This window comes from Staurois parvus, unplaced genomic scaffold (assembly GCF_062004578.1).
Source record: "Staurois parvus isolate SC_StPar_1 unplaced genomic scaffold, SC_StPar_1.0 ptg000003l, whole genome shotgun sequence".
NCBI classification, from domain to species: Eukaryota; Metazoa; Chordata; class Amphibia; order Anura; family Ranidae; genus Staurois; species Staurois parvus.
The window spans coordinates 1,606,985-1,625,548 of NW_028317799.1; the positions used below are offsets into that span (position 1 = coordinate 1,606,985).

General features: G+C 41.0%; 1 protein-coding gene across 3 annotated transcripts in view; it reads left to right on the forward strand.

Moving 5' to 3' along the window:
• UTP18 (UTP18 small subunit processome component) overlaps positions 1–18,564 on the forward strand; it is a 68,029-nt gene that overhangs the window by 4,159 nt on the left and 45,306 nt on the right. For all 3 annotated transcript variants that reach the window (XM_089671676.1, XM_089671564.1, XM_089671613.1), the window contains exon 2: positions 18,156–18,379. In XM_089671676.1, coding sequence (XP_089527802.1) covers positions 18,161–18,379 — 219 coding nt within the window. In that variant the 5' untranslated portion in view covers positions 18,156–18,160. The remainder of the gene's footprint in view (positions 1–18,155; positions 18,380–18,564) is intronic.

The following is an 18,564-nucleotide window of genomic DNA, read 5'->3' on the forward strand; positions in this document are numbered from 1 at the left end:
TAAGTGCGCTTGGTGCATTGTGTGGAAAGATAGGACCTAAAACGGGAGTTACTATAGAGAGGGGCCGGCTGCTGACAGCTGTGTTTTGTAAAGCTAGCTAACCATATGAGGGAAGTGGAGGAATATGGGGGGGATGTGCAAAGGTGAGCTGCAGTCAGATGTTGCAGAGGTATATTAACAGGTGAGTTGAAGATATGGTGTGTTGTGGTGGTTTATGTAAGGATATATATTATTTATAAAGGGCGTGTCCCTTTCCCTTAGATGAAATATTACAGTGCCTCCAGCCGTTAAAATACGGCAAATATTTCATAAACCAATAATTTGGACACTTTGATAATTTGATCACCACTTATTATTATACCTTGAATTCTTTTAGCCAATATGATTTCGTACCATACACACAAAATTTGCCTTATAATAGATAAATATAAAAATTTATTTATGTACAAAAATTATATATATATTAACACAAAACGCAAAAGACTGGTGATAAATGAATATTGGTACACACAATCAAAATATATCCTACCAATGTAAGACACACTAATAATGTCTCTAACTAATTACATCAATCACAAATTTTAAATGATATGATATTTATTAAATTTATTAATAATTAATAATTTCGAATATCTCAAAGGTTATATTCTCGCATGCCGTGGCCATAGGATTGCAAGAAGTAAGCCCTTGATATGTGATACTCTGGTTATTAATATTCAATAAATTATGAAATATGGAAAAATTTATAATATGGCAATAAACAATTTTTAACAGTAACACAGTATCTTTCTACATATATCTAACTACCCAATATTGTTGTAATACACTAAGGTAATTTTATGATTCTACACAACAGAGAAAGTAATTAATACAAAATCAAATAAACATCTCACCACACCCGGACGTCAGACTAGGCAACTCTCCCGTGGATTTAGCTGGCAGTGGAACGCCTTTAGACTGATATATAGGCAAGTGATAGATTCAATAGGGGAGAATGTAGGAAGTTATAAGTTTAGAGGTTTAAAGTTTTAGGAAGTTTGAAAAGATGGAAGAGTAGTTATTTCAGCAGAGATCTTCTTCAGATGTCAGGTCTTTCCATGAGGTCTTTATGAGGGTTTTTTTTTTCTTAAAGCACATGGGCTTTTATATCCACTAGTCCATTGTTCTAAGATACCTTCCCACCAGGCTTCCTGATTGGCTAGTTGAGAAATGTGTGTACATAAGCTATTTCTCACCTGCCCACCAGGTGGCGGTCATGTATCACAGAACAATGTGAGCATTTGAGATGACTCATACCTTGGGTGGAATCTTCAGGTAATTTCAGGAATAAAATATACGGCTCTTTCCAGATATAGCAGTGATACCTATATTATTCTAAATAGGGACCATGGAATATAGGTGTATATTCGGTTATTCCTCCTTGAAGTACCATCCTGTTTGTTTCCTGATAAGACATGTAACTAATGCTAGTTTATAATACATCTTACTTCCCATCATCTCAATACTCAAGTTAGTGATATATAGTTCCCATTGCTGAGTATTTAGTGGTGTTTAAAGTCTATGACATCTTATTTATAATCTGTTTTTGTAATACATTTTTGTAATGATATACAGTGAACTTTTAGACTTAAATGTCCTGAATTTCACCCCTTTGTTTCAGAATCAACATTTTTCTCTGTGTAGGGAAAAAAACTCTCTATTTGCATGGCCCTTGTATTGGGCTCATGGTAAACAATTGTTAATGCTTTCACCCTTGGTGAACAATAGTATATGGTAATAGTTTCAGAGGTCTGTTGGTTCATCACACTCTACAAGGTTTGGGTAAGCTCTCAGACAATCAGTTTGGTTCCTCTATTGTCATGTCCAGACCTTGTATATGTTTACCTGCTTATTGAAGTCTGAATAATGGTGTTTGATCACCTGTAGAACTTCAAAATAGTATTGTCTCTAGGAGGAAAGAAAAACAATCCCTTCACCCATTCTCTCCAGTTCTTTAACTAGAATTCTTGGTGGTTCAACCAAGACAAAATTAACTCTTAACATCCGGTTATGCTGATCTGTTTGCCATATAATATTATGTCTTGATAAAAGTCATATTTTTGAGACATGATACAAAAGCCCACAACAAAATCCCCCTTTGTTTTTGGGGTATAGGCACGCGTAGAGGGGTGTCTGTATCGAAAAACATGAGTGGGACTTTTGGGTTAGAGTGATCGTTCGTCTTCTCCGGTGAAGGGAATGAAATTCAAAAAAAAAATTTTCAATAATAAAATGGCAGCGGTCATGCTGGTTGTTCCTCAACTTGACTCGGCGTCTTTAGATGGACACTTCCGATGACGATCCTGGTCTTGTGATGAGGCCGGCCTGGCCTGGCACATCCACCTTGGGGTCCATGGGTCCTCCGCACGACAGGTCTCTTAGACGGTCTCCTAGGCGGGTCTTTTCCTCTGGACTGGCCCTTGGTGGCCTGAGACATCAGGTTATCGTCTCCGGATCGATCTCTGGCATCTGGTCTTTCCCACAGGACATTATAGCTTCCTTCTAGGGTCCGGTCATTGACACCTCCGATCGCCGGTCTGGTCATAGTCTGGGCCTTCCTTTCTAAATTATTAAAATGAACAGTTTAAGTATGGGATATACATAAAATTATGTTACTGGATCCTGTAAGGCAAAAGATGAATTATATGTTTAAAAGGAAATTTAATAATGATCTCAATATCTCCAGATAGGAATTGGTGGGTTCAGTCTTCCAACAACTGCAATTGAGACTTCGGATGGCAAGCACGTAATTGGTTGATGTGCACCCATCTATCACTGATTTCACCATACCGGGTAACCTGCAATTTATATGCGACCGGAGAGATTTTATCAATGATAGAGAACGGACCTTTCCAAGATGGAAGGAATTTCCGTTCCTTGATCTGGTCTCTTGCAAAGTTGTATAGATAGACCTTGTCACCAATCTCATATTCCTTCTTGGAGGTTTTGAGATCATAGTATGTCTTAGCACTAGTTGCAGCTCTTTCCAAATTTCGCTGGGCAAAGGCAAAAGCATATTGCAGATGTTTACGTAAATCCTCTATGTACTGGTGTGTGGTGGTAGCATTGATCAAATTTTGATCTGTAGTGCGATACAATAAGTGCTGGGGCAGTACCATCCGTCTACCTGTCATCAGTTCAAAAGATGACATTTTTGTGACTGTATTCGGAGTAGCCCTCAACGCCATCAGGACCAGCGGGAGCTTGACATCCCAATCTTTGCCTGTTTCCTTAACAAATTTCTTAAGGACATTAACGATGGTCTGATTGTATCGTTCTACACCACCACTAGAGGCTGGTCGATAGGCGATATGCAATTTCCTTTTAACCCCCAAAATTTTCCACAATTTGGCCATCACTTCGCTAGTGAAGTGCGATCCTCTATCAGACTCTATCCTCTGAGGTAAACCAAAACGTGAAAATACATGATTTATTAGCAATGCAGCACATGTCTCGGAGCTATTATTTGGTGCTGGTATACATTCGACATACTTGGTGAATAAACATGTAACTGTTAACATATACCGATTTCCTCGTGAAGATTTTGTTACTGGCCCAATAAAATCCATCTGAAGGTCTGACCAAGGCATACATATCCCCCTCTTCTGGAGGGGTGCTCTGTGAGTTGGCTTGGTAGGTTGAAATTGGGGACATATTAGGCAACCTTGGCAGTATTCCTTCACATCACGTAACATATGAGGCCAGTAGGCATAATCCCGCAGGATCTCATATGTGATCTTCTCTCCACGATGACCGGAAGTGGGAGCATCATGGGCATGCTGTAGCATCAAACCTCTAAATTTAAGTGGGACGACCCATTGTTGTACGCCACCCTTTGAGGTTCGTATCAACAATCCCTGGTATAAAGAGAATTGGGATTTGGATTTCATTAAGATACGTAAATCCTCCTTCCCACTACATACTTCCTTATTTATGGGATTTTGGTTGGGATCTTCTATATGACTATAAAACAAGCCAATTATTGGGTCTTCTTTTTGGGCAGTAATTAAATCCTCACTAGGAGAATCGTGACTCCACTGTAATGCATTCGGATCACCAGCTGTTCTGGCCTGTTGCCTGGTGACAGCTTCAACCTGTACGGTACCTAAAAATTGATCAATGTCTAACAGTTCACCGGTGATTGCCCCTTCCTTGGCTAGAGAATCGGCCAGATCGTTCCCTTCTTTCTCGGCACCTAGAACCTTGGAGTGGCCTTTGGTCTTCTTGAAGTGCAGGGTGATATCATTGGACCTTACCAGTTCATCGATGTGACAAAAGAGCTTACCATGTTTCACGGGTTTGTGATTACTCTTGTTCATGTTGTGTCGCTTCCACCTAGGGAAATACTCCACAAAACTATTCCTGACATAATTGGAATCGGTTATGATGGCACACTCTCTGATGTTGAACTCTATAGCCATCTCAACTGCTCTAAGAATTGCAGTAAGTTCAGCAACCTGACTGCTTTTTGGTCCAAGTTTGTATCCCACAGAAATTGGGGTGACACCTTGGGTCCAAACGATTCCAATACCTGCCACTAGTTGGAGCTGTTCCCCATCCTTGTGATGAAAAGCACAACCATCCACATATACACACGGCAGCTGTTTACAGTATTCTTCATCGTAAACCTTGTAGGGAGAGAACAGTTGTTCTTCCAGAAAGTCAGTGTCCGGGCCCTCCATAGCAGGCGTAGTTGCGGAACAATCATGGAGCTCGGCTAGGCCCTGGGCTACTGGACTTTCCTTGTTCTGTTTGTACCGAATTTCAAGAGGCCACCCTTGCAAAGACAAAGTCCAAGCAGTGATGCGGCTATTAGACACATTTCCTCCCTTGATACGTTCACTCTTTAAATACTGTAAAGGCTGGTGTGCCGTTTCAACAATGATTCTCTCTCCCTGAATGTAACTGCGGAAATTCTGTAATGCCCACACGGTGGACAATAGAGCTTTTTCACAGTCACTGAACTTTACTTCAACCGGGGACAAAGTTTTACTGGCATAGGCAATCACCTTACTGACATCATCATGTTTCTGGTAAAGAACAGAACTCATACTTACCTGCGTAAACCCTGTCTCTAGATAGAAATTTTTACCCCCTTCGGGATATCCGAGACACGGAGCTTGTGTGAGACGTTCCTTTAATTCCTTCATGGCGTCCTCCTGTTTCTTACTCCACGACCATTCGACATCCTTCTTCAGTAGGTGAAGCAACGGCTTGCTTATCTCGGCGTAATTATCAATAAACTTACGCGAGTAGTTTACCATACCTAGGAATGATCTCAATTCTTTAAGGTTAGTAGGGACTTTACAGTTCAGAACCGCCTCAACCTTCTTCTTTTGTGGGTTCAAACCTTCAGCAGTAACTTCATGGCCTAGGAAGTTTACCTTCGTGCGACACCACTGGGCTTTCTGTAAGGACAGTTTAACTCCTGCTGCTTTTAATTGGCCCAGTACATGCCGAAGTTCTGTAATGTGTTTGGCCATATCTGTACTTTTGATCAGGATATCGTCCACATATGCCAACGTCCCCCTTTCGAAGGCGTCTGGCATGGCCTTGTGCATGAACACAGCAAATTCATGTCCGGAATTTATGAATCCGAAAGGCATTCGTACCCAACAATACTGTCGATTTCCAAAACTGAAAGCCAGTTTGTATTGGTCTTCCTCACTCACCTTTATGGTCCAATACCCCTGTGCACAATCCAAGGCTGTGAAAACTTGGGATCCTTGGAGCTGGGCGAGACATTGGTCTATGTATGGGACAGGCCATCCTGACATGTACACACGCTTGTTTAGCTGACGGAGGTCAGCGCACAAACGCCATTGTCCATTGGGTTTTAAGATACCCAGGATCGGGTGGTTGTAGGAGCTGTGGATGGGCCTAATTATACCCCTTTCATGTAACTTCCTGATAATCTCAGCTAGAGATTCATAGGAAGCTAATGGTAACCTATACTGTCTTACGAATACTGGTGGGGCATCTGGATCTGTTTGGATCCTAGCGATGTGTAGGTCAGTAGTCCCACAATCGTAAGAATCCTTGGCAAAGATCTCTTGGAATTCAAGGAGAAGCTCTCGGAGCAATTGTCGGTCGAGATCATTGGCACATGCATCGGCGAGGGCCACCATCTCTTCCACTAACTCCTTGAATCCAGGAAAGCTTTCCGGCTGACCTATCTCATATGCCTCTTCAAGTTTTGTGGTGAGGTCATTGGGTATGTGATGTGTGTGTGTGTCCTCCTGCCATCCAGGTTCTTTGGGGTACTCTTGTTCTTTGATTGGGTGATCAAAGACAATTGATGTCTCTTCGATTCGACAGGTGCCATCTTTAGAATCGAATGGATAAATGGACTCTATGGTGAAAATACCCTCTGGTAGTGAATGGAATGTTTGTTCAATTAATTGTTCCTCCGACAGATATTCATCGGGGATGAGTCCAATCACCTGGTTAGTGACCCCAAAGGTGTAATATTCAGTCTCTACCGCTAGACCAATAAGGGTCTCTTTGGGTAAGACGATGTCCTGATTGGACAGGTTATGTATGTAAATGTACATCGGGGATTGATGTGTGTTGACTAGGGGCGTGTGTGTAATGTTCAGTCCCTCCCCCTGCATTTTATGGGAGAGGCATACTAATGCATCTGACCCCTTCAGTCTATGTCCCTTTTTAACTTGGATGGGGAGTATGAAATTATTTATGCCCTTAGGAATTGTAATCTTTTGGGCTACCTGGACTTCAACAGCATAAGGCATCTGTTGCTGGGATTTTAAAGCTAAGTCCAGATTTTGGTATTTTTCGGGGTCCCCCTTTAGTCGACTCCATAAACAGTCATTAATTAGGTCGACTTGCATTGCAAAGCGATGTAATACATCGTTGCCAAAATAAATTTTAGTTTGGGGATTATCCAAGACTAGGAACACATGGGTGGCTGTTTTGTTTCCTACAGTGACGTTTAAGAGACACCTAGCCATTGAATTGTGATCATCAGAGTCATCAAGGGAGTCTGAAATCCAATGACGCTGAGGTGTGGAGAAACGGATCATTTCCATTTCGGTCAGGTGTTTTATCAGCCCATGGCTTACAAAGCTGTGTTCCTGTCTCAAATCTAGTTTGGCATATTTTGACCTATTAAGACCATTTATCCGGATGGGGATAAACAAGTCGCTGTTAACCCTTTCAATACCTGTCAAGAATTGGGTGTGATCTCCCCCTTTTCTTGGTTTATCCTCCTGATGAAAAGATATCGTAAGGATGTCATCTTGGAGGGAAATATCTTTTATTTTATCTTGGGGAATTCTAAAAATGTGTTCCTCATCTCTTCTGATAGGGTTATGGTCATCAGGTTTGATAACCGTTACATCAGGAAGTTGGCTGTTCCTGAAATGGATTTCTAATGATCCAGGCCTTTCTTCCACCAGGTGGCAGTGTTGTCGGGAATGGGGAATTTTAAGTTTCCCATATTTAATCGGGGTATTTACCTGTGACCACAGTACTTGGTTCACACAGTCAACTATGGTGTTCAGCCTTTTTAGGAAGTCCATCCCAATTATCATGTGGTGTCGGGAGATGCTGGCAATGATGATGGGGTGTCTCAGTTCCTTATTACCCAGTTTCAATTTAAGCCAGGCGGTACCCATGACTTGTAACGGGTCTCCACCTACACCAATCAATGAGCTGTCAAAACTTTTAAGTCTCGGCTTGGTGGGCATGACATTCGCCACTTTGTCAAAATGTTCCTGTGACATGATGGTTGCTTGGGATCCAGTGTCTATTAAGCCGACAATCGAAAGATCACTGGCATCCTGCACCTGCACCGTGGCATAATATCTCCCATCAGATTCAGTCAGCTCACACATGAAATTAGTGTGGTTGAAGATCTGTGGGCCCTTCAATAACCTATGACTGGCTCTTATCTCACCGCATGTGGTGGACACATTACCCTTATCCTCCCTGGTGGGATTCTTGGACTGTCTCAAGACAGAAGCACAACTAGAAGTTGGTGCTCCGTCTGGCTTGTCAATCCTGATGACTTCCGATGCCGCGACTATATTAGGGGCAATAGATGGACACTGGAAAACAGGAGAATCGTTAATACCCAACAACTGGTCCCCCTTTGCCTGAGAACTAGCTTCTCCATTAGTAGGCGTGTCAGGGACGGGGCACACATCTCCTGTCATTTGACTCAGTGTCCTCCCCTGTTGGTTTAAGGCTTGGTTGCCTGTTAATTCTGTGACCCTTGGTTGGTCACAGGAGCTGCTCCTAAAAAAGGATTGGATGGAAATTGAGTGACAAGCCTGTCCATTTGTTCAGCCATTTTGCTGACCTGTGCCTCTATTTGTCCAATACGCTCAGAGGAGTCATTCTGTTGATTCTCCCTTTTCCTATACTTGCGCTTGTATTTTGGACGAGACTGGTAATGAGACTCAGAGTCAGAACCACTGCTCTGATCCCGACGCCATTGTTCTCTCTGAGGTTTTGGGGTCTCCCTGTTATTAAAGGGAGCCTGGGGTACTGTATCCCCCCTTTGAGCCTGAGGGTGTTCTTGGCGTGGAGGAAATCTTTGGAAGTCGGAGTTTTTATTAAAATTGGGATTCTTATTGTAATTATGGGGCCTGTTGAAATTGGGGTTCCCATAAAAATTCCCATGTTGGTTTTGGCGAGGATAATAGAACCTCTGAGGATACCATTGCCTCCTTTGATTCTCATCACTATACTGGCCCTTACCATACTTTTTATTCTTCTCACTTCCACTACCGTAGTTCCCTGGCTTTTGTCTATCCTTTCTCACCCACTGGTTTTGGGGTGCAAAGTTATGGACCTCCTTCACTTGCTGGGCTTGAGGTACAAATCTAGGGGAACCATTGGTTTTACCCCCACGGACTACTTCCGCATATGATTTCTTCTCTGCCTGCAAATTTGGATTTGGAGGGGAGACGGTAGTGGCTGCTACTATCTTGGGGCTATTTTTAGGTTCTCTTTTTATCCCGCCCTCACTGGACTGTTGGATCGAGAATAAATAGTCACTCTCTCTCACCAACCAATCAAGAGAGCATCCCTTTCTGTAATCCTTTGCAAGTCCCAATTTTATGTAAGCAGGTAATGCTTCATAGAATAGTGTCTTGAATTCTGGCTGGTTAGGATTGGGATCCTTTTCAGCCAGGAAATAGGCATTTCTGAGGACAGCCAGAAATTCTGCAGGGCTTTGGTGAGGACCACACTTTAAATTGTAGGCCGCAGCCTTGGCAGAGGTTACAGTTTTATAAGGCCCAAATTCCATGTGGCACTTATGTTTAACCTCTCTCCAGGACTGATTGGAATAGGCCCTCAAGGTCTCAAAGAATTGCCGGTATTTCTCTTCAAACACCCATGGCAGCAATTCTATTTTGGTGTGGTCATCTCTAATGCCCAGAATCTCTAACGTCTGTTCATATGTTCTCATGTGTTCGGTGATCTCAAGGGACCCTTTCTTAGAAAACATAGGAACAGTGTCCTTCAGGAACTTAATAACCTTTGGGGTGTCATATCTCCTGAATGACCCCTGGGATTTCCCTTCCTGCCTATATGAAACCTCATATTTTTCTTCAGAGCGCTCTGGAGTGTATCTTGAAAGCCTAGGAGGTGACCTATATTCTGACCCTGACTCACTATCAGATACTTCGCTGTGATGCGGGTATCTCCGCTCATCAGCCTCTGGCTTGACTGGGTTGGTCCGTCTTTGGACCCCAGAATTTATTTGGGCCGTCAACCTTATAATCTGCTCCTCCAGAGTTTTCTGCTCAGATTTTATCAAGGTAAGTTCTGACTGGTCATGCTTATCCCCTGGGTGAACTTTAATTTTGACAGGAGATAACCTCTCTGATCTGAAGTACTCCACCTCATCTTTTAAGTCCTGATACTTCTTTTGAAGTTGTTTTAATTCCTGAAAGTTTCTTTCATATAGGTCCTGAGCACTTCGAAAGTCTCCGACCAATCTATCATAATGTTTCTCGGATTCGTCTAAACGAATACCGGCATGACCAAGCTTCCCTTTCAAAGACTCAATGTCCTGATTTTTGCTTTCTAACAAGAGGCGGGCCTCTGACAACTCTTCCCTTAGAGTCATGGTCCGCTGGGCAGCTCCAGCGGTCATGAACCATAACATGGGCCAAGCTTCTAGGAGAAGTCTGTCACGGCTTCTATCACTTTCTGCTCCAGCAAATGCTATTAAAAACCCAACAACCTGGCCCTTTTTGTTGAACAGGTCCTCAAAGGTACTCATGGCCTGCTCTTTCTCTTCATCCACAAATTCATTATTGCTATCCCCCAAATTCAATTTCTTGCGGAGATAATTTATTACTTCATTTTCAACATACTTCTGCCAAGCACCGGCAGCTTTCCGAGCTGGCTTCATAACTTCCTGCTCAATGCCTTGAGCCGCCATATTTTCCTCGTTATGCTTGGAAGAGGTGGATCCGTGATTACTGGATGCCATTTTGATACAAAGATATGTTTGATAAAGTATACAAATATACAATCACCAGTGCGTTTTGTGTTATGGTACGATTTCTATGAATCTCAGCAGTGCCTCCAAATTTATGTTGTGGTGGTTTATGTAAGGATATATATTATTTATAAAGGGCGTGTCCCGTTCCCTTAGATGAAATATTACAGTGCCTCCAGCCGTTAAAATACGGCAAATATTTCATAAACCAATAATTTGGACACTTTGATAATTTGATCACCACTTATTATTATACCTTGAATTCTTTTAGCCAATATGATTTCGTACCATACACACAAAATTTGCCTTATAATAGATAAATATAAAAATTTATTTATGTACAAAAATTATATATATATTAACACAAAACGCAAAAGACTGGTGATAAATGAATATTGGTACACACAATCAAAATATATCCTACCAATGTAAGACACACTAATAATGTCTCTAACTAATTACATCAATCACAAATTTTAAATGATATGATATTTATTAAATTTATTAATAATTAATAATTTCGAATATCTCAAAGGTTATATTCTCGCATGCCGTGGCCATAGGATTGCAAGAAGTAAGCCCTTGATATGTGATACTCTGGTTATTAATATTCAATAAATTATGAAATATGGAAAAATTTATAATATGGCAATAAACAATTTTTAACAGTAACACAGTATCTTTCTACATATATCTAACTACCCAATATTGTTGTAATACACTAAGGTAATTTTATGATTCTACACAACAGAGAAAGTAATTAATACAAAATCAAATAAACATCTCACCACACCCGGACGTCAGACTAGGCAACTCTCCCGTGGATTTAGCTGGCAGTGGAACGCCTTTAGACTGATATATAGGCAAGTGATAGATTCAATAGGGGAGAATGTAGGAAGTTATAAGTTTAGAGGTTTAAAGTTTTAGGAAGTTTGAAAAGATGGAAGAGTAGTTATTTCAGCAGAGATCTTCTTCAGATGTCAGGTCTTTCCATGAGGTCTTTATGAGGGTTTTTTTTTTCTTAAAGCACATGGGCTTTTATATCCACTAGTCCATTGTTCTAAGATACCTTCCCACCAGGCTTCCTGATTGGCTAGTTGAGAAATGTGTGTACATAAGCTATTTCTCACCTGCCCACCAGGTGGCGGTCATGTATCACAGAACAATGTGAGTATTTGAGATGACTCATACCTTGGGTGGAATCTTCAGGTAATTTCAGGAATAAAATATACGGCTCTTTCCAGATATAGCAGTGATACCTATATTATTCTAAATAGGGACCATGGAATATAGGTGTATATTCGGTTATTCCTCCTTGAAGTACCATCCTGTTTGTTTCCTGATAAGACATGTAACTAATGCTAGTTTATAATACATCTTACTTCCCATCATCTCAATACTCAAGTTAGTGATATATAGTTCCCATTGCTGAGTATTTAGTGGTGTTTAAAGTCTATGACATCTTATTTATAATCTGTTTTTGTAATACATTTTTGTAATGATATACAGTGAACTTTTAGACTTAAATGTCCTGAATTTCACCCCTTTGTTTCAGAATCAACATTTTTCTCTGTGTAGGGAAAAAAACTCTCTATTTGCATGGCCCTTGTATTGGGCTCATGGTAAACAATTGTTAATGCTTTCACCCTTGGTGAACAATAGTATATGGTAATAGTTTCAGAGGTCTGTTGGTTCATCACACTCTACAAGGTTTGGGTAAGCTCTCAGACAATCAGTTTGGTTCCTCTATTGTCATGTCCAGACCTTGTATATGTTTACCTGCTTATTGAAGTCTGAATAATGGTGTTTGATCACCTGTAGAACTTCAAAATAGTATTGTCTCTAGGAGGAAAGAAAAACAATCCCTTCACCCATTCTCTCCAGTTCTTTAACTAGAATTCTTGGTGGTTCAACCAAGACAAAATTAACTCTTAACATCCGGTTATGCTGATCTGTTTGCCATATAATATTATGTCTTGATAAAAGTCATATTTTTGAGACATGATACAAAAGCCCACAACAGGTGCATAGGTGAGCTGCGGCTGGGGGGGTGCAGAGGTGAGCTGAGTTGCAACCCACCTCTGCAAACCCAAGGCTACAGCTTGGCTCTGCACCTCCTGTCCAAAGCTTGTCCCTGTAGCCCCAGCCACAGCTCACCTCTGCATCCCCTGTCCACAGCTCACCTCTGCATCCCCTGTCCACAGCTCACCTCTGCATCCCCTGTCCACAGCTCACCTCTGCATCCCCTGTCCACAGCTCACCTCTGCATCCCCTGTCCACAGCTCACCTCTGCATCCCCTGTCCACAGCTCACCTCTGCATCCCCTGTCCACAGCTCACCCCTGCACCCTGTCTGTGGCTCATCTCTGCACCCTGTCTGTGGCTCACCTGTCAATTCACCTCTGCAACACCTGACTGCAGCTCACAACTGTCATCAGCTGGCCCTCTCTATAGTAACCCTCATCCACAACTGCCTGCAGCTCACCTCTGCACTCCCTGTCCAAACTGTGCATTAAAAAATAAGACCTAGTGTGTTTTATTGAGCCAAAAAAAAAATATGACAGTGTCTTATTTTCGGGGAAACACGATATTGTTTTTGTTTTTTTTGTTTTTTTTAATTCATAAGTGGTATATTTTTCCAAAATGATTTTGTTTGAAAAATATATGCATTTTTTTTAAAAACTGTCCCATTTCAGGTTCAGAATTTTTCATTTCGGTGCACCACTAGAGGCTATGCATATTTAGCACAGCGTACCTCTTTAGTCAGCCACAGATGGTTCCTGCTGAACCCGCTGAATTTTGATCCAACTGTCAGAACTTTAACCCTGAGAAAATAATCAGTATATAATTTATGAAAGCAGGCGGGGATCTGGAATTAAGGAGATTCCCTACTAATTTTCACAAATCAACTGATAATCCGAGTTCTTTATCTGCGCTAATTTGAAGACGAAATAAAAAGCAATAATGTGCAAAAATCTATATTTATCCATAGTAAAAATCTGTGCAAAATGGTAATGAAACATAATAGGTGATGATAAATAATGAATAATTCAAAATATCAGTACAATGCTCTAATAAAAAAATAATGGTTAGAAATTCAAAGCAGCAGTCATCGTCAAATATTAATGAATTTAGGACTGTCTAAAAATGCAACGTAAGGAACGCTCAGTAACCCATGACAATGGCTCTGCAAATTGACCATGTGATCTCACTACAACCAGTTATTGAAAGCTCAAAGTGTACCTTGGCATGAATTGGTTTAGAATACCATACACAGGCCAATCCAATCAGCTCAGAATCTATCTGAGGTCAAGATCAAATGTTACACTAAGTGGTCTGCTTTGTCATATATACCCAGCTAAACCATCGACTAGAAGCTAAAATCAGCTTTGAGGATATTTTACAATAAAATCTTTTCCCCAGAGAACTGAAATTAAATTAATTTATACTGCAGTTATAATTATTTCACATCAACTCCTGTGCTAACCATAACCGTTATCAGACTAAACCGTTTAGCTGAGATATAAGGCGAGTACAAGTTGGCTGAATAAAAATGAGTTATAGTGACCAGTCTGGACTCTATAGTGTCAGTGATGTCCGCTTTCAGTCAGCTCACTTCAGTGTGTGTATATCCGTCTGTTGTTCCTTGTCTCCTGTCTTGTCTTGTGATGTTGTCCTCCTGCCTCTGTCCGTCTCCTAATTTTTACCCCCCAAAAACCTAGGTGGGCAAAGCTTATCTCGCCTAGTTATGATGTCACACCAGGTGTAACTTTCTTTCCTAATTACCTGAAGGGGCTGTATAGGATTAGGCCCCTTTCACACGGGCGTTCCGTATGTCCGTTTTTCATCTGTCAATTTATGGATGAAAAACAGAAACCCATGTATTTCTATTGACCAGCGGATGTAAACGGATGATCATCTGTTTACATCCATTAATGTCCGCATCTGCTAACATCCGTTATGAAGGGAAGAAAACACTATTTTTCTTTTGTTAAAAAAAAAAAAAAAAAAAAAAAAAAAAAAATGAAAGATGGATGGGAAACTGATGAAAAACTGGTGTAACCTGATGGTAACCTGATGAAAGATGGATGGTAACCTGTTGAAAGACGGATGGTAACCTGTTGAAGGACGGATGGTAACCTGTTGAAAGACGGATGGTAACCTGTTGAAAGACGGATGGTAACCTGATGAAAGACGGCTGGTAACCTGATGAAAGACGGATGGTAACCTGATGAAAGACGGATGGTAACCTGATGAAAGACGGATGGTAACCTGATGAAAGACGGATGGTAACCTGATGGAAAGACGGATGGTAACCTGATGGAAAGACGGATGGTAACCTGATGGAAAGACGGATGGTAACCTGATGGAAAGACGGATGGTAACCTGATGGAAAGACGGATGGTAACCTGATGGAAAGACGGATGGTAACCTGATGGAAAGACGGATGGTAACCTGATGGAAAGACGGATGGTAACCTGATGGAAAGACGGATGGTAACCTGATGGAAAGACGGATGGTAACCTGATGGAAAGACGGATGGTAACCTGATGGAAAGACGGATGGTAACCTGATGGAAAGACGGATGGTAACCTGATGGAAAGACGGATGGTAACCTGATGGAAAGACGGATGGTAACCTGATGGAAAGACGGATGGTAACCTGATGGAAAGACGGATGGTAACCTGATGGAAAGACGGATGGTAACCTGATGGAAAGACGGATGGTAACCTGATGGAAAGACGGATGGTAACCTGATGGAAAGACGGATGGTAACCTGATGGAAAGACGGATGGTAACCTGATGGAAAGACGGATGGTAACCTGATGGAAAGACGGATGGTAACCTGATGGAAAGACGGATGGTAACCTGATGGAAAGACGGATGGTAACCTGATGGAAAGACGGATGGTAACCTGATGGAAAGACGGATGGTAACCTGATGGAAAGACGGATGGTAACCTGATGGAAAGACGGATGGTAACCTGATGGAAAGACGGATGGTAACCTGATGGAAAGACGGATGGTAACCTGATGGAAAGACGGATGGTAACCTGATGGAAAGACGGATGGTAACCTGATGGAAAGACGGATGGTAACCTGATGGAAAGACGGATGGTAACCTGATGGAAAGACGGATGGTAACCTGATGGAAAGACGGATGGTAACCTGATGGAAAGACGGATGGTAACCTGATGGTAAAACGGATGGTAACCTGATGGTAAAACGGATGGTAACCTGATGGTAAAACGGATGGTAACCTGATGGTAAAACGGATGGTAACCTGATGAAACACTGATGTGAACTGATCCGTTTTTTTCATCAGTTCAGTCACGTTTTTCTCAAGAAAAAAATGGATCACCCGTGTGAAAGGGGCCTTCGAAATGATTTAGATTTTTTCCTGTATCATGTCAAAAGTAAAAATACTCTAAATTTAATAGAGAAGAGTTTTTTCGACAGATTTAGTTACAGACTGGTACTCTTGTCACTGAAATAATAAAATAATTCTACCTATACATCTTACAGACATTTGTTGAAATATACTGCTGAGGTTTCTTATTATCTCACGTCTTTTGTAGCATAAACTCAAACTTAATTATTTATAATGTTAAAAACATAATATCCATAATATATACCGATACGTATTAATTGTTCACACCGATTTAATATAGATAAAATATGTATGTATATGGAAATAGAATATAGTAATAAAAAACCTAAATGACTTTAGTAAGCAAGTATTTTCTTCATGCAAGACTAATGATAATACAATTGACATTTCTGGTTAACATTTTACCGACAAATAACAACATCATATGCATTGTAAAGTTTAATATGAACTCTTTTTTTTTTTTTTTTTTTTTTTTCTTCAGAGATTCGTGAAAAAAACAAAAACAAACGTGAAGTTATTTTGTCCTTTGTTCAATGGAGACCTGGACTCATCCATTAAAGCGATTCTAAGGGTTAATTTTTTTTTGGGGGGGGGGTAATAACAAACATGTCAATACTTACCTGCTGTGTGCAGTGGTTCTTCACACAGAAGCCTGGATCCTCCTCTAGGAATGCATTGAAAATCAATCTGTTCCAGAGGTCAGAAAAAAGTGGGGAAAAAAAGTCTTCTCTGTTCAAAACTCTTTATAAAGTGCACTTTAAAGGCATAAATACTGTACAGGGACATGATTAAAAATTAATTCATAACTGCATTGGAAACCAATCCGTTCCGGAGGTCAGAAAAAGTTAAAAAAAAGTCTTATCTGTTCAAAACTCTTTATAAAGTGCACTTTAAAGGCACGGGGCCGGTGCTATAAACCTCCCAGGTGCAATGCATCTTGGGGAAACTTACTTCGTATTGCAAAAAAAAATTTGTAAACCGAGGCGTTATTTTCAGTGGATTTTGATTCGCAAAAGGAAAATTACGTTAACCGAGGCGTTCGTAAACCGAGGTACGCCCGTAGTTTTAAACCCCCTTACACACAGGCAACCTACAGCATGAGTGCGGAGAATATATTAATTCTCAACTTTTGTTGTCACTTTTTATTCATAAATGCTTCCACTCTGAACATCTGGTCAGAGAGAGTACAGAAGAGTGCACAGCGCAGAGGTCGCATTGCCACACATGGCGCTTTACTTGGTGCTTCAGACCTCTAAAAACACTGATTACATCAACTCCCTTTGCTTTTGCTAAATTTGTGCTTGCACCAACCAGCTCAGATTTAAGCACATTTATTTATTTCAGGTACTTATGTAGCGCCGTCAATTTACACAGCGCTTTACATATATATTGTACATTCACATCAGTCCCTAACCCTCAAGGGGCGTACAATCTAAGGTCCTTAACTCACATTCATACATACACATACTAGGGACAATTTAGACAGGAGCCAATTCACCTACCAGCATGTCTTTGAAGTGTGGGAGGAAACTGGAGTACCTGAAGGAAACCCAGGCAGGCATAGGGAGAACATGCAAACTCCAGGCAGGTGGTGCCGTGGATTCGAACCAATGACACTAATACTGCCAGGCGGAAGTGCTAACCACTTAGCCACTGTGCTGCCCAATGCAACCAAACTCCCCATGCAGTGGTCACATGACCACCCTCTTTTCCAGGGTAATAACAACAGTGTCCAATTCTAGATGTGTCGGCAACAGGGGAATTCAAAATAATCTTCTTTATCATATTAAGGAGTAAAAAAAATTCCATGGCTCAATAACACCAACGCGTTTTAGTCTATAAAACAGACCTTATTCATATGCTATAGACTGAAACGCGTTGGAGTTATTGTCTCATGGAATTTATTTACTCCTTAATACGATAAAAATGATTATTTGGAATTCCCGTTACCAACACTTCTTGAATTGGACATTTGTGCACAAGCAGATGGAGACTGCTAGTCGGGCATGGTGAGCTTATATATGCTTCAAACCTCGTATATGTGATCAGGTAGTAGCACCCTACCCCTGTCTGGATTTGTAATAACAAGGTGCATGCATGCCCATCACAGGCTGGAGCATGCACACAAGTTGCAAATCCGGGGTGACAGTTCTAGGAATAGTGTAATAAACCATTTATACAGACGCTTTATTTTTGTGCAGTTGTATAACTGGAACTTTTTTTTCTTTTTCTTGTTGTTCTTACAGAGAAAATGCAGTCCGCCAAGGATAAAAACGCCAAGAAGCGGGCCTCTGTTAGGAGGAAAAGACAACTAGCTAATTCCAACCAAACAGCAGCCTTGCGTGAGGAAGAGCTGAGAGCCAAAAACTTGAAGATTCTAAATGAGAAGTCGGCTGTAGAGAAATGTTTGGAAGACATGGTTTTTGGTGGCCAGGATGAGTTTGTCGAAAAGCTTATGGGTGATAGCAAGGTATTTCTTTGTTTTAACCATTTCAATACCGGGCAATTTTACACCTTCCTGCCCAGGCCATTTTTCAGGTTTCAGCGCTCTCACACTTTGAATGACAATTGCGCGGTCATACAACATTGTACCCAAACTAAAATTTTATCATTTTCTTCACACAACTAGAGCTTTCTTTTGGTGGTATTTAATCA